A 25,359-nucleotide genomic window follows, 5' to 3' on the forward strand; every position below is an offset into this window, starting at 1 on the left:
CTTAGACTCACTGCCTGGATGTTCAAGGTGGTTTCAGGTCAGGCGTGATACCTGAAAGTCGTCCACGGACGGCACTGAACGCTGGGTGGTGCGCCGGCGGTGCCACTGGTGCAGAGTGTTCCTGGCCTCGGAGCTCAGCACCCGGGCTGCCTGCTCCTCCTGGAAGTTCTTGATGAGGGCCATGGCTCCGTACGCGCTGGTCAGGTAGTAGCCCCCTGGAGGGTAAAAAGGAGAGAGAGATGTTTGAGGCTTGATGGAGAAAAAGAAACCGAACAGAACTGACAGTGAAACACATCAGTGTTGGTTTTCTAGAAATGAAACCAGCTGACATTGCATAGACTCATGTAAAAAGTCATCAAGAAAGGTCAGACACTTCCTCTTTTGTAATAGAAATGAATTAGAACAAGAAATTGTACTTTTCAAAGGATACACATCACACTTGAACAATTCTACAATGAGCTCACATGCCTGACAGGATTTTATTTTATTTATATAGCGCCAATTCATAGCAGAAGTTATGTCATTGCACTTTTTCTTTAGAGCAGGTCAGGTCTTTATAATAGTATTTACAGGTTAACGCTGATAGGAAAATATTTCATTCTGGGAGGATTCAGCCTCCTTTTTCCTCTGAACCTGTTCCAGCCCATTCAAATCAAACACTGACTGGAATTTCCCACCCGTGTCGTAATGACTTTCCTTCCTATGCCTACATTTCTCAAGCTCTCTCACCAAACCTTCCCGGTAAACTCAACTCAGCTGAGATGGTCCTGGTAAAAGACCTGTGTTAGAATGAGCTAAAAAAAACATTAAGAATCACAAAACTTAAACACTTAAACTAGAATTATCGCGGCGCGGTTGACTCTAATATATGTAGTGAATACTTGGAAGGAATTGTATAAAAGGTATAAAGTGTATTTTTTGGCTAAATGAAGGTTATCACTATATTGATGATACATATGTATGATTCCAGTGAATATACATTATTGAAATGATTAATAAAGGATTATTATAGATGTATAGCTACACAAAATGTGGTGTTTTTGTTTTCTCCTGGCATTTTTAGATGCAAAGCCTCTCTATGAGCTGTAGGCGAAACTCATTCACTTACTTACTCACAGTTTGCAGTCATGTGATTCCGATGACGCTCGAAATTCAGAATGAGGAAGGAAGCGAAAGGCTAGTGCTAGTTATTTACTCATTGTGTCGTCCCAGTCAACATGTGTGTGAAATCTGGAATCGTCCAGTTCATTCTTAAATTATGGCTAAAAACCTATTTTTAGGTCACAATGACCTTTGAATCAAAAGTGTCACCTACTCAGTGTCTGACCAACTGTGAAATATGGTCAGAATCTTCCCTTCAGTTCCTGAGTTATGGTGTTGAATAATGTAGAGTTTAAATGAAGGGTCAGGATGTTACGATGATCTGCAAGGTAAAATTACTGTATTTGTCAATGGAGTCTGGTGGCTTTGAGAAGAGCGATATATGGCTGTTTCTGGTTAAACAAAAAGGATCTTACTCTTTAACAAAAAGGTCTATCTCTGTAGGCTCCTTTCCATAACGTTCTCAGACACTTAGAATAATTTGAGCCTGCAGTGGCAAAAAGAAGCACTTTTAGTGGATGTACATTGATGGTGCGCAATTGCCCAGAAAGATTACATTGCAGCCAGTTTCGCGGCTGCTGGCTGCAGCCCTCTTGCTCAGTACTGGACAAATTTAAAAAATGTTTTGTCCCAATTAGTCACTTAGACATAAAAATATGGGAAAATAGGGTCCAGGTTGAAAAATACTCAAGTTACTCTTTAATTCAATACCATGTCTCAATATAACAGAGGACTCCTATGCTAACTTCAGTCCCTCCCAAATTGATCATCTTGTGGATATTGCTGCAGGCTCACTGCGAATCACACTCGACTCGATTACCTCTCTAAAAAAGAATACAATAAAACAAAGAAGGTTAGCTTTGCCCGCTCTCGCTCAGACGGTTTCGCAAAACAGCTGCTTCTAATCGAGAAAATGTCTGATTTAGTGTTGATCACTACAACAGCCTAATACTGTAAAGGGGACTGTGACAGTTGGAAAAAAAATCCTCTTGATGGCGAAGACTTCTATTATGTGACCCCCACCCTTGATCTCTAATGATATCAACCATTTCCCACCATTCAACTGGAGGTATGCCTTCTGTTGACACCCAGTTAAGTGCTTCCTCCTGGACAGACCTTCCGTTGACCAGGTTATACAATAGGCTGGAATGCACATTAACCTCAGGCCACACTGTAATTTGCCTGACCTCGTGAAGGAACTATCCAATGTTGTATAACTTGAAGTGGAGGTAAACGCCTTCTGAAACCTTCTGAGCCTATGGTACTTGTGAAGTGTCTCATATGTCTTGAAAACACACCTTCCAACACCTCTAAATCTCACTAATCAACATGTTGAATCTCACGTGTTTAATGCGTACACAAACAGAAATGTAAAAATGACAATTTTACAAACAGTTTTAGGGGGAACAATTTCAGCACTCTACACTATTCTATGTCACACTATCAAATAATAGTTACAGCATGTATCTCACCCTGAAATCACAAATACATTTACATGGCTTTTAATGCACAGATTAAACACACAAGATACAACTTGTTATTTAGTGAGCTTAAGAGGTTTTGGTAGTCTTATTTTTTTACTTTATAGAGAGCTAAGCAAGCTGTCTCCCCTTTCCTTTAGGCTCCATGCTAAGCTACTGTAAGCTAAAAACACCCAGACTCCAGCTGCATACTTACCTGCACATACAGGAAAGGGGTAAAGGCCAAATTATGTGATACTGTACCCACTGTATATTGTGTGTGTTTTTTTTCAACTATGTTATATACCAAGACAGTCATGGATCACTGAAATGGAGCGAACCAACAGGACCTACCCTCTCCTTGCAGCAGAGATGGGTCCAGCAGCTCCATCATGTACTGGATCTCTGTGTCCAGCTGAGGCATGTCACACTGAGCCACGACATAAGTCAGCATGGGCAGGAAGTCATCGGCACCGTACATCCTCCCTGGAAGGAAGCAGACGGAGAGCTGAGAGGCAGGTAGGTGTGGTGGTCACACAGGTCAGACAGAGGGATCAAATGACATTGCTGTAAACAGAATCTGAAACTAATACGGACACTGAAGCTGTTTCACAAAACATTTTATATTGCAAAAAGAAGACTAGACTTTGTGAAAGACTTCTCCATACCTGAGTTATCCTGCATGATGGTGTAGATGAGTTTACACACGCGCAGCAGCAGTGACACCTTTTTGTCAGGGGAGTACATCTTCCTCATGTTTAGGAACTTGTGGCGGATCTTCTCAATAGCCACAGGGTCAGGGGGCACAGCTCCGTCCACCCCTAGCTCCTGGGGCTTCTTGGTCTTGGCCAGGGCCAGGTTCTCCCTCAGCTGCTGCAAAGCTCCGCTGCTCACCTGTAGAGCGCAACAGACCGAGTTAACAGTAAGGTTAATTTACCCAGTCGACCAGGTCAGATGATTAACAGATCATTAATATTGAGTCTTTATCTTTAATGTCTCTAATCTCTTGTTTTAGGGATGTTTTATTTAAATATTGTTGATAAGTCATGATATGTGTAAGGATTCTGTTCACCCTTAAAAAATTAAGATTGGGAGATTAAATTTTTTTCAGTCAATTTTCTTCCACAGTGACTCATATGTTTTGAATAAAAGTGATCCTTGTCTAGCTAAGAAAATACATTTTTCTTATGATAGTGTGAAATTGTGAATTTATGATATTTGTGAAACAGGACAGTAGTCTCCAACACATCTCCAACATCCAACCAGTAACCTTGCAGCATAACAAGATTCCGCCTATCTCTTACCTGGAAATCATGTAAAGCCACCTCGATCACACTCTTCAGAGGCTTTAGGACACACTTGTGCATGGCCTTCTCTAGCACCTGGTCTGTACACACACACACACACACACACACACACACACACACACACTGCATTCAGTATGTTTTACAAAGTCAACTGACATCACAAACCATAATATTGTCATGTACACTAAAATGAGATTAACCTCAGAGAACCTAAATCTCATTGGGTAGTGATATACAGTATAGGATTTAGCTGGAGTCAAAGGTTATTAAGTACACTTTCATACACTGTTGTTGGGACATAAATAATCCCAAACATGTCCTTAATATTCCACTGAAATACAGATACAGAGTATTACAGTAAAGTCATCATGGGACTTTCTTTGATATTTTTCTTATTGTCAACAAATTCCATGAAAACACCAAAACCAACGAGTCCATCAATTAATATTTTCTAACTTCCCCACCCTGTCGGTGTCTCTCAGTCTCGGCTCCATTCATTCTTGCTGAAGATGTCATTCTTTGAAAAGGGGGTCACATATATGTAGTTTAATTTTATTCAAAAAGGCCAAGTAATTATTTAGCAAATGTTACTTAAGCAGGAGTCAACCAAGCCACCATTCCTGCACAAGATCAACAGTAGTAGCCACTGATAGTTTCCTGTGTGCATGTATCCTGCATCTGTTTCTTGACTGGTATACATACAGTAAGAACCAAATATGTATGTTTTAAAACAGTCTTGTAGCAAATCGTATGTGAATCCTTTCTAATTCCTGGCTTTCAACAACTTTAAGCAACCAAATTTATAACTAACTAACCTCAAAGTTTGACATTCAAAGAACTAAGTCAGGTTTTACCAGATATATTTCATATTTGCTATTTAGCTAAAGGGCAACCTGAATATTTATAACATGCTCTTTGAAGAGTTAAGAGTGGCAGATTTGTTAGTCTCAGCTCGACAAATCCAAATTTGGAACTCAACCCTATTCATAAGTTTACTATTCATTCAGCAAACATGCAGTAAAAAGTTGCACTTGGACCTCTACAATGGCTCCATCTGTACCTCAGACCTACGCACATAAGCTGCCTTCCTCAACTATGTACAGCATAGCACATTTACACAATTGTGTCTTATTGTTCAATGGCAGTGCTGCCACACATATTCATGCACAAGCATCCCCAGCCTCCAGGTGGTGTTTATGCAATGAGCTACACCGAACCAATTGCATGTCTTGCAACAGCGTAAACAAGTGAGCGTGCATATACAAGAATCCTATTCTTGTGAGAAATTTTTGCCTTTGTGGTGAGTCAGTGGAACATCAGAGGGGCACAGGGTGAATGTGCTCCACTTACACTACAGCACAATCCTCCACACTGTGTCTAACAGTGTTGTGGGTCGCTTGAGGTAAGGGTTTGGTAGTCCTTTATTGCACACTGCTAAGACAAATAAATCTGAAGTCATGAACAAGGGGAGGCCTGAGGTGTTTACAGAGGCTGGATAAATCCGTCAGATCCTCATGTGTACATGAGGAAGGGTGCAGAGGCTAATAAGGACACACACACACACACACACACACACACACACACACACACACACACTTTCTAACTGTGGATTTCCTGATTCCCTCCAGGAAGGCTCATTTCCTTTGTATATTGAGCAATGCTTGTTATTGGGCTTTATCTAGACTACAATCTGTTCAAAGGCTTCCCTCAACTGCAATAAACTGTAGGAGAGTCTGTAGTATACAGTGTTTACACACACATACACAACAACATACTCATCAGAAAGCACATACACTAAAAACACTCAAAGTAATGTACATGAAAGTAAACTTTAAATATGTGTAATTTTCTGTTTTATAACGCAGAAATGACAACCTTTCCTTTTCATTCACATCCTCCCTCTGTGGCTGTTCTTATCCCGCCATGGCTGGAAGTTAGGGCGTGTGTTGACAGCCGTACACCCTCCCTTTACAAACACCCAATAGTTGACCTCACAAACAAAATTTTAAAAGGGACATTTCACCCTAAAATCAAAAATATATATTTTTCTTACCTGTAGCAAGAGGTAAGATTGTTTTAGTGTGTGTTTTTTTCATATAGGAACTATCAGTAGAAAGGAAATTGAAACAATAAGGTCTGTGGATTATCTTGAGTAACCAGGATTTATGGAAAGAGACATTGCTGCTGATTTTTTGAAATGAAGAAAAATACTTTTTTTTTTTGGTGCTTTGAGCACCACAAGCAGAGTGCCATTTAGTTCCATTATATTCGTGAGAAGGCAGACATATCTACAGCTGATATCTCCAAAACTTGGCAACTCACACCAAAACAATTCTAGATGGATAAATAGCTCTACAGGTAAGAGGAGAAATATGTATTTTTGATTTTGGGGTGAACTGTCCCTTTAAGTATTATAGTCCCTACAAATACTCAAAACCCCTTTTACTACAAACACAAACTATTTAGAGTCAAACTTCAACATTTCTTTCCCAAGATGTCAGACTTTCAGCCATAACGTAACCGCACTCTTCTCAATCTTTCTGTAAACACTGTGAATGGGAACACAGACATCAGCTAAACTCTACTTCTCCTTTCTTTTTTAAACATATTCTGTGGAATTGTAGCATGACGTCAGCCAGACTTGCATGCTCCTGCTTGTAGTTCTGAGTTTTGTTTTGATTTGATTTTCCAGGGAATGAATAATTAATTTTGACACACCTATTACCATCTAAAAATCTAATATTTCACTAATGCATATACAGTACATTTCTCTCATGATGGTGTTTCTAAATAGTTTAGAATTCCAGCTCAGATAAAACTATTAAACTTCTGCATACTTCAATTGTCGCTTTTTAAAAAACCTTTACATTTCCCCTCTCCAAAAAGGGAACATTTGTGAGCGTGAGATGCTTTATGTGCGTATCTGTGGTCTGTTAGCACAACCAGAATGGATGACTTCTCTGTCTCTGAACAAGGCTTTGCTGTTAATGTTTACAATGAACAAGGGATGTGAGATGAGTGCAAAGACAAACTTACATATTCATGCAAATACTCAAGTCCACAATAGTCTGATTGGAATGAAACATCCATTTGATAGAGGTGCTCATGCCTTCAAACTTTATTTGTATCATCATCATGACCTCAATTAGTATTAGTTTCAGTACTAATACCTCAACCGTACTTTTCACAGTTACTTCATGTAATTAAAGAAGCCAAAGTTCTCAAATGTTAAATGTTGTCTAAACACAAGCAGCCGTACAGAAATCTCGCCTCAATGAAATAGTCAAAGATACTACATATCTGACCAAACATTCGATGCCAGCTTTCCTTACTTGACAGTTTTCAATACTTTGTGCTACAGCCACATGTTGGCAGGTATCAAACCGAGGTTAAATACCATGCAGGTCTAGTAAAAATAAAATTAAATGAAAGTTCTGCCTTTCAAATTGAGTCTCAACTGCACTGTGTGCTTATACCGATGAACAGAAGCCAAGAATAACTCATTGGGGCACAGCACACTGGCATTTCTGTAACTCAACACCAGTAATGAGGCAGACTAATATGGAAAACTTCAACTAGTATGTCTGATTCCCAAGACAACGGCAAGCCTGGGCAATCACTGAACATTGTCAATGAATTAAGTCATTTTGAAATCCTTTTCTGAAGCAACACTAAAAAGGTTTTATTTCTCAAATTATAGTGAAAGGAAAAAATTTTGAGAACTGAATGCTGTCAGGGATGGGATATGACTAAAACATCACACACATGTGCTCATGCATTCATGAGCAAATGTTTCACAAAGTCAGGACACGCGATCCCACCATGCAGCCAACAAATCTCAAAAGTACACTCAACTTCATGGTTTAAAGATTCGCAATCTTCTTGGTCAACTTACCGATCTGGTCTTCAGGTATGAGTGACTCTATAGGAGGGTCCAACTCAGAGCTCTGGCGCAGGTAAGCCTTCATCTGTGTCATAAACTGCCTGACAGTCTGCAGAAAATCCATCCCTGATGTGTGACAGCCTCGGTTCTCCTGAACAAAGCTGATGTAGTCCTGGACCAGGGAGCCAAAATATGAAGTTTTGTCCCTGGACAGCTCAGCGATCCTTTTCACCGCCCGTCTCTCTGGGGTCATGAGGGAGCTGAGCATGCCGCTCACCTTGCGGAAGCGTCCCTTCAGGGCCCTGGGGAGGATAAAAGAGCCACCACTCAGGCTGACACCGACCCTTCGGCGGCGTGCTTTGAAGGATGGACGGAGGCGCATTTCTAGGTCCGTCTCCAGACCGACTCCATAGTCTTCCTCCTCTTCTTCTTCCCCATCCTCATCATCTTCACTACTGTCTTCCACTGGGTCTTGATGATTAAGGTGTCGGGATGGGCTAGGGGCCAGGCCCAGGGAGAATCCAGGAGACTGTGAATATTCCAGTGAGTCAGAGGAAGAAGTAGACATGCTCATGTCACTGAGCCGCTGGTGTCCCCTCTCATTAGGAATGGATGGATTCCCAGCGCTTTTTTCCAGTAGTACATCAGCAGGGACAGCAGGTGAAGGCTTGCAGGGTGGAAGCTTGGCACGGGACAAAGCCTTGGCGATGGTCTCATCATCCAGGGCATTGTGGCAGCGGTGAGCTTCCATATCAGGCTTCTTAGGCCTTGGAGGTGGTGGGTTTGAAGGGACAGGGATTGGTGAGCTAGCAGTTTTGGATGGGCTGCTATGCTTGGCACCCATTGGTGGTCGAGCGGGTGCTGGGCGCCGGCTGGGGGACTGTTGTTGTCTTACAGACACAGCAAAGGCCTCTGGCATGCTCTTGGGTCTGGTGGTAGCTGCTGGAGGTCCAGGTGGAGGTGGGGCAGGGCGACGGCGTGGCATTGAGCGTGGGGAGGGGGCGAGGGGAGGGGACTGAGATTTGCCGTTCAGTTTGATCTTGTCCACGTGCTGCTCGCTACCTTGACTGCTGCTTAATGGCTTCACGGATGCTTTCCCCGCATTGTCTACGTTGTTATCGGACTTGACAGCATGTGAAGGTAGTTCGTCCTCACAGTGGTGGTGATGGTGATGAGTCTGGAGAAACAGGGGGTTGACAAAGCACAGAGGACCACTGGAATGTCTTCTCTCTAGACGAAAGGAAGGTGGAGGAGCGTGGGACCGTAGGGTCGGGGGTGCACTGTCGCAGTGAGCCCCAGCGTGTCTCTGCTGTGACCCCTCGACCTCCCTGTTCTTGTTAGTTCGCTGGGGGCTGAGGGTACGGCTCAGAGGGCGACAGGGACGGGGACTGGTGCGACGCTGACTGCACAGGGCAGAGTCCCAGAAGCCTGTAATACACAGACACAGAGAGGCAAACATTAACTAACTTTATGCAAGACGCATACTTCTCTACAGACAATTCAAGGTTCTAGGAAAGGGAATATCCTCAGACACCAACTGGGATCAAGAGTCTTCAAATTAAATGATCTGTTAAAGAAAGTGTAAAAGAACAAAGGCATAATTCTCAACTTTTTGTTACCAACAGTTCAGATGTTTCCTCAAAGATTTCCCAAGTTTTCTCTTTACCTGTCTTTCTGCTTGGTTGGGTCTTTTGTCTTGCTGGTAGCAGAAGCGCGGTGAGTTCAGCCCAGTGTCTCTTGGCTGATTCACTGGGTGCCGACACACAACCAGAGACACAGAGAGGGAGTTGCCCATGCTAACACAGAGTGGGAGGGAACTAAACACACCACACGGCACACAGTTCCAGTTCCTCCACTCCTTCTTCCTGCTCTGTTTTCCTCTCTCTTACTTCTACATTGTGCTGTATTTCCCTGTAGCTCTCCTAGCTGAGTAGTTTAAGGACCATGTTCTGTTATTGACAGTGCAAGTGTCCCATAACAGTGGAGGACATGTGCTCCCATTTTGATGTTCTTGTGTGCTTTTCCACTGAATCATTCCATTGTTTTCAGCTATTTGGCAAGATAGTTCTCATGCTAACACACTCAGCTTTAATAACCACTTGAAAAGAAAGATTATACTGTATCCAAGCATAAATATGTATTTAGATATACAATTACATGTTTTAACCAAACTGAAAAGAACAGGCAACAAATCATGCCACTTCAAAATATCTATGCAGTGATTGCAGCATAAACCCAGAGATGACTGTTCCTACAGGCTAAAAATGGAAACGTTAACTCTTACATTCCTGGGGAATTAAAGAAGCAGGGTCCAGCTGATAGAGCAGTTTCATATGTCTTGGTGTCTGGAGACTAAAATCTGCCTGTGGTATTCTTACTGGTCTGTGTGAGCAATGACCACCTGACACTATGGAGTCTGTCTGCAGAGCAAGACTGCAGCAGGCAACTCACTCATGTCATACTCAACATTCCGCTGCTCTGAGTTTCTTTCATTTAACCCAAATACTGTTTTCCTCCAATTAATTCCAATCACTTCTATCTCGTTGTTTTTCCTAGTTACTGTCAATGAGACTTACCACTTTTTGCAGATTTTTCAAACTAAAAGCCTACCAGGAACAGGAGCGATTGTGCACTTTGAGATGCTGGAGTGCTTGTAATGTGAAACATCTGCAAGGAAGGATTGAATTTCATTGATGGTAGCTTAATAGCGATTTAAAAAACAGCAAAATGGAAGCAACTAGAAATAATTAGTGAAAATAGTATTTCTGTTTGAGAAGAAAAGTTCAGATCAAATATCATGACTATTGTACTGATATGAAAGGTACATTTATCAAGACAACATGTTAACATGGATTAAAAAGCCTTTTTCTAATAAAGACCTGGCGTCCAGGTCACTTTTTGAGAACAAACAGTATCATGGATGTCCACTGACAAAATTCTGACAGAGACATTCATGATTCCAGTGAATAACAAGAGTCACTAAGAGTCTACAGCCATGCTAGCAGCTCTGTGAGGCTGTACTTATGCACAGCAGTGGTTTGAGCTAAATGCTAACATTAGGACGCTAACATACTCACAATAAATCAACAAAAGCAGTAAATAAGTAAAATGTACCTAAAAACGTGCCTTTCTGGCATAATAACACCCTCCCTGGCCTCTGGGAAGGCAACACAGTCACTGCCATATTCAAATGTCTGAAGCTGTTTGTAACATGTGTTTGTGTTTCACATGTGCGTGCCCACATTCAACCACATAGAATAAGGCAGTGCTTTTTGTCTATAAATAGAAGCTTTCCAGTGGAGAAGGGGAGTTTCCCTTAATGACTGTATGGGTTAGCTAAGAAAGGCTCACAAGCAGGCTTACACTTAAGGGTTTTTTCAAACTCTCCCTCTTCACATCAAATGTAAGAACAACAATGCAAAAGGCATTACAGTGCAGGGTTACACCCACTTCCATTCACAGGAATGCCAGCATGCAAATACAATAGCAGCTTTTAGCACAATACCATGTTTGTAAGTAGCAACACAGTTTACTGCACATGTTACGTTAGCACTCATACTCGCCACACACTTGCCACTCCCTTCTCCCCCACACTAAGCACTGAGCTATGTCATAGGCTTCTACTGTAGGGAGCTGACTCACAGTTTCACAGCAGCTGAGCCTATAACTTGACAGACATGAAGTGACTAAATCTGCTGTGAAACCAGACCTGAATGGTCAGCGTGAATTGACAAAGAAAAATAAATAAAAACCCATGCACACAAATACTGGCTGTTTTATCTCTATTTGCTTGCTATGTTGATTGACTGTTTGCCTGCCTGTGAGCACTACACCTGCTATACAGGCACCCTGGCACCACTAGGGTTGAAGAAAATGTGGTATATTAAAGTACAATACTCATGTTTTAACTTTTGAGGTCCAATCTTGTATACTTTATTCACATTACTTCTAACCTTTTTCCAAAGCATGCCATCTGTTTTTACATTCTTCCTGGGCAGCCATTTGTTTCAGTTCATACCAGTACAGTATGAAAACCAACTTGCAGTGAGCATTTGGTAAGCATTTGGTATGCTTTATCCAGTCTTGTTTTAAATTATGATAGAATTGTTCTTTGTGGTGATTTTAATATTCATGCTGATGAGTTTTCTAATGCCCTTGCTGCTGATTTGTTTAATTATCACTCTTTTAACTTTCAACAACATGTGTCTTGCCAAACTCATTCCCGTGGCCACACTTTAGACCTAGCCTTTAGTCTGGGTCTGAGAATACCATCTGTGGAAATCAGGGACATGTTTGTATCTGATCACCTATGCATTGCTTTTAACTGTGAATTACAGGCTGCTAGTACTGAAGTATCCCCTTAATGAGCATAGTGCCTCGAAATTCTGTAAACTGTTCAATTCTCCTGGCAATGTGTTTCCTGACTCCTCTAACACCAACGATTTGGTTGATTCTTTTAACTACTTGTGTTCTTTAGCTCTCATAGCTCCTCTGGAAAATAGACCAAACTCAAAGACTAGAAAACAGCCACGGTTAAATAACAGTATTCTAAGGCTCTTTACATTGGCTCCCTGATTGTTTTAGGATTGATTTTAAGATCTTATTGATTACGTTTAAGGCTCTTCATGGCCTGGCTCCAGATTATATTTTAGACCATTTAATCTGCTCCATGAGTAACCAAAACTCATTATCTAAAGATATAGTATGTCATTGCCCTGGCCTCCAGCACCACCATAAGGAACCTCGGAGTTATCTTTGATAAGGATATGTCCTTTGACTCCCACATAAAACAAACTTCAAGGACTGCCTTTTTTTCACCTATATAACATAGCAAAAATCAGGCACATCCTGTCTCTGTTGATTTGCAGACTGTGGAGCCTGGTGTATCCGTGACATCCGTGTCTCAAAATGATGCAGAAAAACTAGTCCATGCATTTGTTACTTCTAGGCTGGATTATTGCAATTCCTTATTAACAGGCTGCCTGAATAAGTCCCCTAAGACTCTCCAGTTGATCCAGAATGCTGTGGCACGTGTACTGAGAACTAGGAGAATAGATCATATCTCTCCAATATTAGCTTCTCTGCATTGGCTCCAGAATAAAATTTTAAATCCTTCTCCTCATGTACAAAGCTCCTAATGGTCAGGCACCATCGTATTTTAAAGAGCTCATAGTACCTTATTACCCCACTAGAACACTGCACTCCCAGAAGGCAAGGTTAGTTGTGGTTCCTAGAGTCTCCAAAAGTAGAATGGGAGCCAGAGCCTTCAGTTATCAAGCTCCTCTCCTGTGGAATCAGGTCCCAGTTTGGGTTCAGGAGGCAGACACCATCTCCACATTTAAGAGAAGGCTTAAGACTTTCCTCTTTGATAAAGCTTATAGTTAGGGCTGGCTCAGGTGAGTCCTGAACCATCCCAGTTATGCTGCTACAGGCCTAGACTGCCGGGACACTTCCCATGATGCACCACTCTTCTCTCTCCTCTGCTCCCTCTCCATCTGTATGCATTCTTATCCCATTAATGCATGTTACTAAGTCGACATCTTCTCTTTCCCATAGTTTTGTGCTTTCTCGTCTCTCTCCTCTCTCCTTCTGTCGCTTGCAGGTATTTCTGCCTCCTGAGCTGGATCTGAGTGTCTGGATCTATGATTGCAAGTCACCTACTGCCCCCATATACTTGCTCAACACCCACTACTGCAATTATTATTATTAGTCATTATTATTATCATTATTCCTATCATTATAAAATAAAAATATATAAAGAGTACAGTCTAGACCTACTCTATAGGTAAAGTGCAATGAGATAACTTCTGTTATAAATTGCCGCAACATAAATACAACTGAATTGAGATAAATTGAATTAGTAGGCACATTTGTAAACATAACAGAGAAACAAGCTAGCTGTTTCCCCCTGCTTCCAGTCTTTATGCTAAGCTAGGCTAATCGCCTCCCATCTCCAGCTCCATCACAAGTGGCATCAATCTTCTCATTTAACAATCTTCTTATCTATATTCCAAAAATGTTGACCCAGTTTGACAAAAGAAAGTGTGGCACATATATGTAATTGCCCACGTAAATGTGTTAGTTTATGTGTATAGGCACTTGCATGTTTACAGATACCCCCATTCAATTTCAAACAATTCTATATTGAGTAAAAAATGCACGTGATCACCTGCGGGTATATAAGCTGTGGGCTGGCACTGCGTTCTTCAGTTGGCAGTTATCACAGAACCAGTAAAGTCACTGAACACCAGCCAACTCACAAATGTGTTTTTCCTTTATTCTTTCAGGTGGGTAAATGTTCCATTAGCATTCATACAGTTTGTCAGTAATGTATACAATTTGCCAGTAATGTAGGCTTTCTATTTATTGTACCCACAGGCGGATCTACTGGGGTGGCATCTGCCACCCTTAAAAAATACCTTGGGCCACCCCAGTTTTGGACAATCTACTTTAATATATATATATATATATATATACATACACACACATATATGAAAGGTTGTGGAGCGATACTCCGATGTTGGCTGTTAGCAACTTTGCGTGCATGCAGGGAGGGAGATGTGGGATAGAAGGTAAAAAAAAGATTTTATCCCCATAAAATAAGAAACAAACAAACAAACAGCGTTGCCACAGTGTGGTGTAGTGATGCGCTGATCGGCTCTGACTTAATCCGAATCCGCATGTACGCATAAATCATCCACCCGCCACCTACCCAAACAAATTATTTTCTCCGATTTAGAGACCCACAACCACATTTCACTCTATTTCTACTGGTCCCTGTAGGCTATAGTGCCTTTTAAATTATGTCGAGCAGCGCAATGATTTCTTTATTGTGTGTTGTATTGATGTATGAGTGTTTTCCTTAATGATTTACTTTAATGATTAGAGAGGCTGCTGTCAGTCCTTTTTAAACGTTTCCATGCACACAAAAATAAAAACTGTAGTTATAAACTTGACAGGACAGAGGAAACAGAATTAAACTTTTAGCTTCTGAAAAAAAAAGTTTTTTAGACAGCTCTGATGGAGCTCAGGATTTATCAGGACGGGTGCTTTACTCCAAACAATTTCGCTATATGAACCTGGACTGTGTGTGTGACCTTTTGGATGTGTAGAAGAACACAGAACATTAATTAACATTAGACCCTGACCGATCCTGTCGGCATGTTGGGAGATTTAAATAATCAATGAAGTCACGCTGCTGTGCCTCGTGTGTAAATGAGCGTCTCTCTTAATAAGGAGATGCTTCACCCTATTTCACCCACCCACAACCCATCCACTATTAATCAGAATGTTAATTTTTATGAGCCGGCTTATCCGCGGTGCCTGCAGATATATCTGTGATCCGTGCATCACTAGTGTGGTGCCAGGACTGGCGAGAGGACGCAGGGCTGGTAACAGACAGATTTCACCCAGCTGCCGGGAGTTGTCCCTGCAGCGTTTTCTCCTGGCCCCCGGAAGCTTTCTGTGCAGCCTCTCTCCGTCCCGGCTGCACACAACGACTGTTATTTCCTGCTAAATGTGTGTGTAAGGTTGCCAACTTCCACTAGTAGAAATACAGAAAGGCCTGGATAGTGGCAGGGTTGTTTTGTTGAAGTTTTGTTTAGTAATAGTAATATGTGTTTGATTGTGTGAGGGACGGATTAAACCTGACTGAACCAAAATATTCACCAGTGCTTACAAGTGTCTCAAGATTGCCTGCAGCTATCAACATCTCTGCAACTGCTCATTCTGCAGGCAGTCCAAATTTCAGATCAGTCATGCAAGTGCAACATATAAAAAGGTATTTAAAAAGCACTAAAATCACTTGCTGCAAGCCCCCGGAAAAAAACCCAATAGTCAGCAATGCAGAGACAGTTCATTCAAAGCTTAGTACCTGAGAGTGTGCACTGTCACCACATTTTCAAATTGAAGCTCAGAGAAAAGGACTTTTGCCATTTAATCAGCATTACTGGATAAACACTGGATATCATGGATCGTTGGCAACACTAAATGTGTGGCTTCAAAGAGTATAAGTGACACAATTGGTGAATATCGTCTTTATATGTAGGTCTCTACCTAGGAGCCAATTTAAACCCTTAAAGAAAGCTTGCATTCACATAATTACTGATCGCTCTGAATTTATCAAATAAATGTCAAGTCTGCATTTTTTTCCGAGTGAGAAATTATTTTAAACTAATGGCTGCCGGAACAAAAGGAAATCTATCTAAAAACTGTAGAATGCTTAGCAGTAAGTGTTAACTATAGCTGATTTGTAGTTAAAACTTGTAAAACTACCACTATGGTCGTTTAAGATGTGTGTTAATACAGAATTTCAAACCAATAAAGTACTAAAAGAGGCTACCTGTGCCAAGCTGAGCCACCTCCTCCAGTTCTTTCTGGGTCTTAGCAGATGCAATGGCCTCTGGTAGTTTGAGTGTGGAAGGCAGAACATCCCTAAATGAATAAAAATGCAAACAATGTGACATAAAATAAATACAAGAAATATAAGAAAAGATTCAAACATGAAGGAAAGAAGTAGCTGCAGTATTCAAATGAAACTGCCTGTGAGTTATGAAACTTAAAATGCTGATATATCTGTGTACCTTTAATGTACCTGTGACAACAATAACTGATGATGATACAAAAATGATAACAAGTTAGTGATTCGGTCTCATCAATACTGTTCAATGGTCAGTGCTTTATGGTCAGGGTTATAATGCACATTGTCCTCATTTGACAGTGATACCCCCTAACAAAAGTGATATTGCCATAAGTTTGGTTGGCAAAACAAAACCCGAACACTGGCATACCGCATACAGAGAAGTGAAAACACTTTCAATCATCACTATTATAAACATGCCGACACACCCTTTGTTTCCATTACAAAGCCATAGATATGGAGCTCTAGAGATATACAATATATACATGTTGGGATTGAGAATGTAAATTAACATTTAGCTAAAAAAATTTCGGAGGCCTGTTTGCTGAGCGGTCATCTTTCTAGTTGTATCCAGTGTTGTATTGCTTGCAGCACAATTTCCCTCTATTTCCTGTGTCTGTTGTTTTTAAGTTCAGCGTCTGTGTCTCCCGAGTTGGCACGAGCTAAAACAAGAAGTGAGAGCATTGGCACTTAGAGCTGACTGCTTACTCAACAAACATTTTCATCCATGGAGTTTCCATCCTCGAATCACCCTCTCATCACAGAGCAAAACACGGAGAAGCTGGGGATGTAATAGACAGAAAAAAACACATGCTGGTTGTTTACCTGCTAATACAGTAGAAAGCCACCAGGCGAAACAGATCTGCAAAGCTGATCCCAGATCCCTCAAGAGAAAAGGCTGCAAACAAATGAAATAGGTACAGATTGAATTACAATTCACAGACTGGAACTCAATTAGATGAAGTTGTTTCCAGTTCATTTGCATTTGGAACCTTTGTTCTGTCCATTATGTCTGGCTGCTAATGGCAACATTTTTTTTTTTTTTTTTTACAAGGAAGCTTTGTTTTTAGTCACGTTACCAGGGCGGCTCTATGAATGGCTTGGGTCAGTTAAATTACATTACAGTGAAAGTGTCAGCTTTGGACTGTTATATACATATATACATTACAAGTTGATCATAAAATAACTCAAAAACTGATCAGTAACTTTCTACACATTCAAATGATCCAAATTATTATATACTGATCCAACTAATGGCATTTTAATACAATTTTTTACTGTACTCAGCAGTATGAGGGGCTTTGGTTATTTGCCACATTAGCAGCTGCCATCTAGGGATGGCAGTGTTGGTTGGCTGGTCCATCACTCTGGTCAAGACTAAAATATCCCAGATACTGGATCGATTGCTATGAAATTTTGTACAGACATTCATGGTCCTCAGAGAATAAATCCAAATTACTTTGGTCATCTCCTGACTTTTCTTTTAGCACACCAGCAGGTTGACATTTTTGGCTTTTAGTGAAATGTCTAGACGAATATTGGATGGATTGCAATGAAATCTGGTACAATAGTCAGGGTTCCCAGACGGGAAGTCCTGATGACTTTGGTGATCCCCTGACATTTTATCTTGCGCCACCAGCAGGTCAAAGTCTTTAATTATCCTACAAAATACGTATCTCAACATCTACATCGATTGGTACATAATTTGATACAGATATTCATGGTTCCAAGATGATGAATCCTCATAACAAATGAGAAAAAAATATTAGATGGATTGCCATGAAACTTGGTACAGACATTAGTACCAGGGTTCAAACCCCTCTTCAGCCAACTAGCTGTTCCTACAACTGCTCTTTACTGTATAGTATCAATACCTTTGCTTGACTTTGGAGCTGGATAATGTGAGACTGCTAGGCTCTCTGATATGCATTTGCAGCACTGTCTTTCAGCTTTAGTTTCTACAGCCAAATTCAAAGACACCATTTACACTTCCAAATGTAATATTTAGGCATCGTTTCAAGAAAGAATGTGCATGTTAATGAGCAATGTGACTTAAGACTGGTAATGTGTCTGGTAAAATGTTTTTTTTAATATAAAACCATTGTTTAAAAGTTAATTTCAAACCGTTTATGCAGAAAGCTAACTTAATACAGCAGTTTGTGCATTAAGAGAGGCCAGCTGGAGAGCAGCTGACCCACATCTAAAAGCCAAACCAGGCCAAAGGCACTCCCCTCCCTCCATGTGTGCTGTCATTTCAGCAGGAAAAATCCACAGCTGGTATGTCATCACACTTTGGCACTGTCACAGCTCCATGACTATATAGTGAATACTGAAGCACAGTACTTCAATGTAGAACTAATTATTGTAAGATTCTAAACACAAATTAAATGAAAATGTTTGTTTTAGTGTAATAAGAACACAGTTGTTAACCATTAAACATGTACATTCAATTTTTTATTAACTAAAGTCACACATACACACAGCTAGCTACACTATGTTACTTGTTCAATGTCACTCTTGAGGAAGTACAAACAAACCTGTGACTATAATAAAATGTTGTGTAAGTCACGGTTGGCTATAGATATTTACTGAAGATAAAACCATTATCAGCAAACCTTTGCTACTTAAAGAGTCAAGTCAAGAGAGCAGGGAATGTGTTACTGCAGCCACACCATGTGCAGATCAATGCTTTATCACTTTATACCAGCAATTTAGTGGGACGGTCGCATTAGAAGAACAGCTAATTGATAGTAGGAATCTTTAAAAGTCAACATGCTTTTGAGCCCCACAGTGGCATGCTTACACACACACAATTGGGCCAAACTGATGTCCCTGCAGTCACACACTCTCAGTTGTGTATGGGTTTATCTTTGTTCACAGTACGCAGAGGCAGACAGGAAATGACATCTTTAACTCTCTGACCCAGAGTGCAGTGTGACTGCAGAGATGGCTGTGGTTCAACAAAGACATAATCTAACCATGGGAAACTCAAAGACCACAATTGAAGCTCTCTGATTCATCTAGGCTATTCCTAGGCTATTATTACTTAGGCTATTATTATTATTAACTTCTGAGTCAACATGAATTTACCTTTTCAAAAAATACATGGCTAACTAAACTGTTGCTTATTGAACATATTCTGTAGAGTACCAGACTAAATACAACATTTTGAGATGATCTGACAATCATTTTGGAATTGTTATCTATGATTGATCTATTTGACAGTATCTAAATAATTATACCCTAATGTAATTATCTCCATCCATCCAGCACTCCAGGTACAGGTCAGTTGAAACAAACATGTTACTTACTGTACTGGCTCTCTCTGACAGGGAAGTGGCTTATGGGAGTTCCTGACTGATCCTCTTTCAGACGCACAGACAGAACCTTTCTTTGCAGAGCGGCTGACTTCCTGACCAGGAACACCTGCACCATAAAATAAGAAGTTATAAAATATAATACAATCTTAGATAATATTTAAAGGAGAGGCATTAACATTTGTATCCCAGGATGGTAACCCCTCACCCCTGGTGGCTGTTTGAGCAGTATGCGACTGGCCTCCTCTTCACTGACTGCCAGCAGCAGCCACACTGGGTGGGTTTGAGTTAGCCTGTCCAAGACGCTCATCCTCCTCCGCAAGGAGTCGTACCCAGAATCCCTTTCACCCCCCACCCCGCTACAGTGAGGGGGCTGCAGATAAACACCACTCACTTCACTCTCCAGCCTGGCAGAGAGACACACAGACCGAGACAGAGAGTGAAACATTTTTGCCACCTGCTGGTAAACATGAGTATCAGTAAGTCGTGGCATTTACAAACGCTGTTTAAGGAAATCAGATTTAACAGAATGCAAAACAATGCAGAACAAGCAGATGGCAATACATGACTTGCCTCATCAAAACAACATCTTCAGATATTATCAGGAATAAAAAACTTGACTTGTCAGGTTGAATAGTCAAGTTTTGATTAAGACTGTAAGAAGATATATGGAAAACAGTCTTACCCTTGTAGGTCCATGGGCTCCTTGTCAACTGTTGGAGAGGTCTGGACCATCTCCTTCTTCAGCTCCCCAATCTCCAACGCAAATGTGTCAATCAGCTGTAAGAAGACAGAATAAGCGGCTTTGATTGATGAAGAAATATAAAATGGATAAGAGGAGGAGGAACAGCAGTAAACGAAGCCAACAGCATTTCTCAAAAGTAAATCAGAAAGCAAGAAACTGGGTGACAGAGGGACTGTACTGGTCACACTTAGAACAAAGGGCAGGGAAACGGTTAGTCATTTTTCCTGTGCGTGGACCACATTTCCTATAGGCAGGAAACATGAAGACAAAGCACTGTCAGAAAATGGCCCACATCAACATCCAGAGTGAGCCGAAATATTTTCCCAAGTCGTACTGCAGAGACGCACACATAACTCTTTGCCCAATGTGTCCCAACTGAAAAAGCAATTTCTACAATAAACAGCGCAGCTATGTGTAACCATCTGGATAAATCTGGGCAGGAAGGCTTGAAAGATTGCATCTCCCATGTCATGAAGGACTATTTTCAGGCCAACAGAGATACAGGAAGGGTTGTCATTTAAATCTATGTTTAGCACTAATTAGTCAACAGAGTAAATGGGTGAAATGAAAGTACATCTAATAATGACAGTGAGCGTTGTGTCTTTGTATTGTATTTAGTTTTAGGCCACAACAGTTTTGGGATTCAGATAGTGATGACAGATATGGAATGTGTTTCACAATCCCTGATACCAACCTCACAAAGCGTATCGAAAAACTTATGTGACTGGCTGCCCAATCGCCTTGACTGGGATTGCCTTCATCTCTCTTACGCCCCCTGGGGAGGCAGACCTCACAGTTTGAGAACCTCTACTCTAGAGTAATGAAAGATATGAGAATATATTCTGGCAGAATTTATTCCTAAATCTGCACAGTTATATGCAATTCCCACCAAAAAAGGACTCCTTGCAAATAAACTAAAAACTGCTCAGATGCATAAAGACAGCAACTAATTGCTTTCATGTTGTTTTGTTTTTTCACCCTCTTCCACATTCCCTCATTCCACATTTTAGAGCACTCTCAGGGATTCAGAGCCTCATCAAACATATTTGAGCAGATGTTGAATTTTGGATGCTTTACACCAGAGGTTTTCAAAGTGGGAGGCGGGCCTCCCCAGGGGGGCTCCAAACAGTTTCAGGGGAGGCTTAGTGAATGGAATGAAAAAATATTACATTAGTTATCAAAAGGAGATCACATAGAATAGGGTAGAAAGAGGTAGTTCAGAGATACTAAATTTAAGTTTTTCCCACTTTCCCAGACTCAGAAACTAATAAATGCCTTAGAACCTTAGACCTTTTTTTATGTATTTGATGTAGTCTGAAGTTATGTCAAACAGCAATATTAGGCTATCTTGTTGAGTGTCTATGGGATCAAATAACAGAATCATGATCCCATAGGCATCCAGGAATGCAGCAAAACTAAGCAAGTAAACTGGGGGGGTGAAGGGATGCCTTTTTTCAAGATTTGTCTGAGGGGAGGCCCACAGTCTCAGACTCCTGCTTAACAATGATGATCTGGGTCAAACACTGCAAACAAGATGGCTTCCTAAGGCCTAATTATGTATCATATTGTTGCATATGGCCACAAAGCACAATGTACTGAAGACTAGAAATTTGAGGCAATCAAGGGCAACTATGTCAATGTCAACTATACATGGAAAATCTATGTCATAATATGTCAGTTGTTTTGATGTGGTAAATGCCACCCATTTGGTGCAAACAAAGAATTATACAGAAATACTACTTTGAATAAAGAGTTTCTGCTTCCAGTATACATTTCAACCAGTAGGAGGCATCCTTTTCCAAACTTTCCTCCGCCAGCTGGGCTCCAGGCCAGACCACGGTCACCACAGGCCCCTCTAATTCCCCCCTCGCAGGACCAAGTGGAGCCAGCTCTGTTAAAGCCTCAGACTCCCCCGGCTTTGTGTCAGGTCAAAACTCTATTATACAACACGAGTGGACAAGTTAGCTACAGTGTTACTGAAGCACTGAAAACTGTACAGATCAAACACAGACTGGGAATGCTCAATTTAAACCCTAGTGAAGAGAGGGATATCTATTAGAGTCTCGACAACTGACCGGCACTGGAGAAACAGCCAGTGCTCTCACACAGCAAGGTGTCATTTTTTCTGTAAAAAGCAGTGAGAATCCTAAAACCAGATGCTACAAAAGTGTCACTTTAAACTCCTGAATTAGTACTGCTAGACTATGGTCGCATCCCAAAGAGGGAAACGTTTGGAAAATTCTCTCCTTTCAGCCCTCTAAAGCAACAAAGGAGGATCATACAAGCTGTTGACAGAGAATTGTTTTTGGGTTACAAAGTGCTAATTTGGGGGGTGCACGGTGGCAGAGCGGCTAAAGCTCCTGCCTCCCAATAAGGAGATCGTGGGTTCGTGGGATCGATTCCCGGACCAGACCAACATCACACAATCTCTCTGGGTGGAGTCTGCATGTCCTCCCCGTGTTACCGTGGGTTCTCTCCGGGTTCTCCGGCTTCCTCCCACCGTCCAAAGACATGCATGTGTAGGTTAATTGATAACTCTAAAATTGCCCGTATCGAATGAATGTGAGAGTGAATGGTTGTCTGTCCTTGTCTGTGTCTGTGTTAGCCCTGCGACGAGTTGGCCACTGTCCAGGGTGTACCCTGCCTAAGGCCCAAAGTCACTGGGATAGGCTCCAGTCACCCGCGACCCCTAACGGGACCAAGCGGTAGAAAATGGATGGATGGATGGATGGAAAGTGCTAATTTGATTGTACCATTTTGAACAAACCTTTTTACTGTGCTCATGTAGGTACTGAAATTCAAGCAGTTGGACTTCCACGAGTCAGTTTAGGGGCAGAGCCAAGGCTGGATTACCAACCAGGTGAAACTGGCAACTGCCCCCGCTAACCCCAGGTTCACTGTGTGTCAGCATGTTTGTAATAATTTGATTAATTTAACATATATATATGCACAGTAAAGCACAGTATCAACCGACATAAGGGCCCCAAAGGTGGGTCCTGCTTTATTACCTGATCTTAAGGCCATGTCTTGCACAAGTGTAATTAGTGTTTAATCAAATTACTATGCAGCAGTTCGTTGAGAAACAACATTTGGTTGTTAAAGAAAGTGTAGTACAATAAATCAGGAAATGTAGTTGTAATACAGTTACAATAGTAACTTCATTATGAAGTTATTACAATAACTTTTACTTAAAGGTACTGTGTGGAGTTTTGTACATGTATTAATAGCTTTTTATTGCCAATGTGTGAACGGATTATAACGTAACTTAAAAAATTAGACCTTCCCCGACTTTTTCAGTTGCCTGTAACTGCCTGTGGAATGATTTCTATGTAAAGGACTTGAGACGTTTTTTCAGCAAAAATCCAAAGGATGTGAGGTTTATGCACACTACCGAGCACCTCTCTTCAGCTCCCCTACGTTAGCTTAGAAATGGGGTACGCTAACGTCAACAAACAACTGGCACTCACCCATGACAGCTACAGTAGCTTGGAAAATAGTGATTAAAGGGGCACTTAATTTTATGAATGTACTGTTTATCAGACCACAAATGAGATAAGTATTAGGTTAGAAAAATGATAGACACTGCAGAGGCAGAGTGTTTCTGGGGTCGGGCCTCGCTGATTACTGTACAAAAACACAACTTTATAACTTTAAAACAGGAGCTTTGGACTGCCGGGAGGAGGAAGTTTTCAGGCCCAGGGAGGGCCCAGCGAGGAATGCTGGCGGGGAGCGGCGCCGGAATGGGCACCAGAACCGGAGCTGGTTGAGAGGGCAGCAGAACAGGGCTAGGCAGCCTCCCAGTGAACACAGCCAGACCGGGACAGAACACGGCCGGACTGAGACAGAACACAGCTTCCGAGAACGATGGAGGCCAGTTTGGTGACAGGGCTCACACACTGTGCTGACTGCAGTTCACTTAATGGTCATCTGTGTCAGAAATAACAAATGATTTTCTGAAAACTCCACACAGTACCTTTAAAGTGGCAATACCTAAGATTTCAGTCCTGTTTGATTTGGTATCACCTATTTACTGGTGGTAACAGCAAATGCAGTTTAATACTACAGGTCACAGAATTCTGGGAGCAGCAAAACAAACTATTGTCCTTTTAATAAAAATAATTGGCCTTTTTCCATCATTCTGTGAGCAACCGTGATCTGATTTTAGGCTGCACATGGCATGAGTCTGTGAACAGCAGGGCACTGTGAAAGGAGTTGGATACCGCGCTGAAAAGTTGGAGGTGTGCAGCCTGTCGTCTGCAACTCTTCATCTAAAACTGTGGCCGCTCCTTCTTGTTCCATTACTCCCTGCAATATTACAAACTGATCCACTGTCAAAAAATATCGAAAATGACAATTGTCTTGTTTTGTAGATGCATTTTTGATGAACGATAGCGGTCAGTGTCAAGCTCACTGACAAACACATTGCATTTCCTGTGACTACTACATAATAAAAGTGTTTCACCAGTTAAATGCTTTTAACTGGCAAAACACAAGTTGTGAAGCTGCTGCAGTAGGAAATGTTTGGTTTGCATTAGCAGTAACTTCATACAGAATCTTTTCCGGGAATGTCGCCACAGACACCCAGGTCATAATACTGGAAATGCAAGGACTTTCATATCACTTCATCAGTGGGCCACAGGCTAAATCACCATTGTGTTAACTCATTTGGCGGTTGATAGTGACTTTAAAAGACATTTATTTAATCCAAATCTTTGAGATAGCCACTTTAATATATGAACTAAATAGAATCTGTTTATTTCACACACTAATCTTTATTCAAGTGTGATCATGCTGAACAGTCTTATGTTCATACAAGGACTGCAGCAGGATGTAGTATTTACATAATTTCATCAGCTAACTGAGAAACAAACATACTCATTGTATATGATGAACATGACCTCATACAGCTGATCGTTATATTCATGAATTTGTTTGTTTTTTGTTCACCAGGTCCCTAGATTCAGATGTCACTAAAGTTCAGCAGATGTTTCATGCAGAGTTTACATGCTACTATTACATGTAAACACCTGAGCAGGGACAGAACAGTGCAAGTGTGTACATATACACTACCATTCAAAGGTTTTGAAACACCTGTTATATTTATGTTTTTCTTCTTTCCTTCAATAA

The 25,359-nt window shown here is 41.2% G+C and overlaps 1 protein-coding gene across 2 annotated transcripts in view; it reads right to left on the minus strand.

Annotated features, from left to right (window-relative positions):
- LOC122873704 (ras and Rab interactor 2-like) overlaps positions 1-25,359 on the minus strand; it is a 47,913-nt gene that overhangs the window by 2,010 nt on the left and 20,544 nt on the right. Inside the window, exons 3-12 of one of the 2 annotated variants that reach the window (XM_044190776.1) lie at positions 20,173-20,267; positions 19,696-19,894; positions 19,482-19,596; positions 16,996-17,068; positions 16,093-16,184; positions 7,764-9,179; positions 3,866-3,948; positions 3,230-3,455; positions 2,916-3,047; positions 52-215 (exon numbers count right to left, since the gene is read on the minus strand). In XM_044190776.1, the coding sequence (XP_044046711.1) occupies positions 52-215; positions 2,916-3,047; positions 3,230-3,455; positions 3,866-3,948; positions 7,764-9,179; positions 16,093-16,184; positions 16,996-17,068; positions 19,482-19,596; positions 19,696-19,894; positions 20,173-20,267 (2,595 nt within the window). Of the gene's footprint in view, positions 1-11; positions 216-2,915; positions 3,048-3,229; positions 3,456-3,865; positions 3,949-7,763; positions 9,180-16,092; positions 16,185-16,995; positions 17,069-19,481; positions 19,597-19,695; positions 19,895-20,172; positions 20,268-25,359 lie in introns of both variants that reach the window. The other variant, XM_044190777.1, reaches the window with a different exon arrangement.

Source organism: Siniperca chuatsi, linkage group LG3 (genome assembly GCF_020085105.1).
Source record: "Siniperca chuatsi isolate FFG_IHB_CAS linkage group LG3, ASM2008510v1, whole genome shotgun sequence".
Lineage (NCBI taxonomy): Eukaryota > Metazoa > Chordata > Actinopteri > Centrarchiformes > Sinipercidae > Siniperca > Siniperca chuatsi.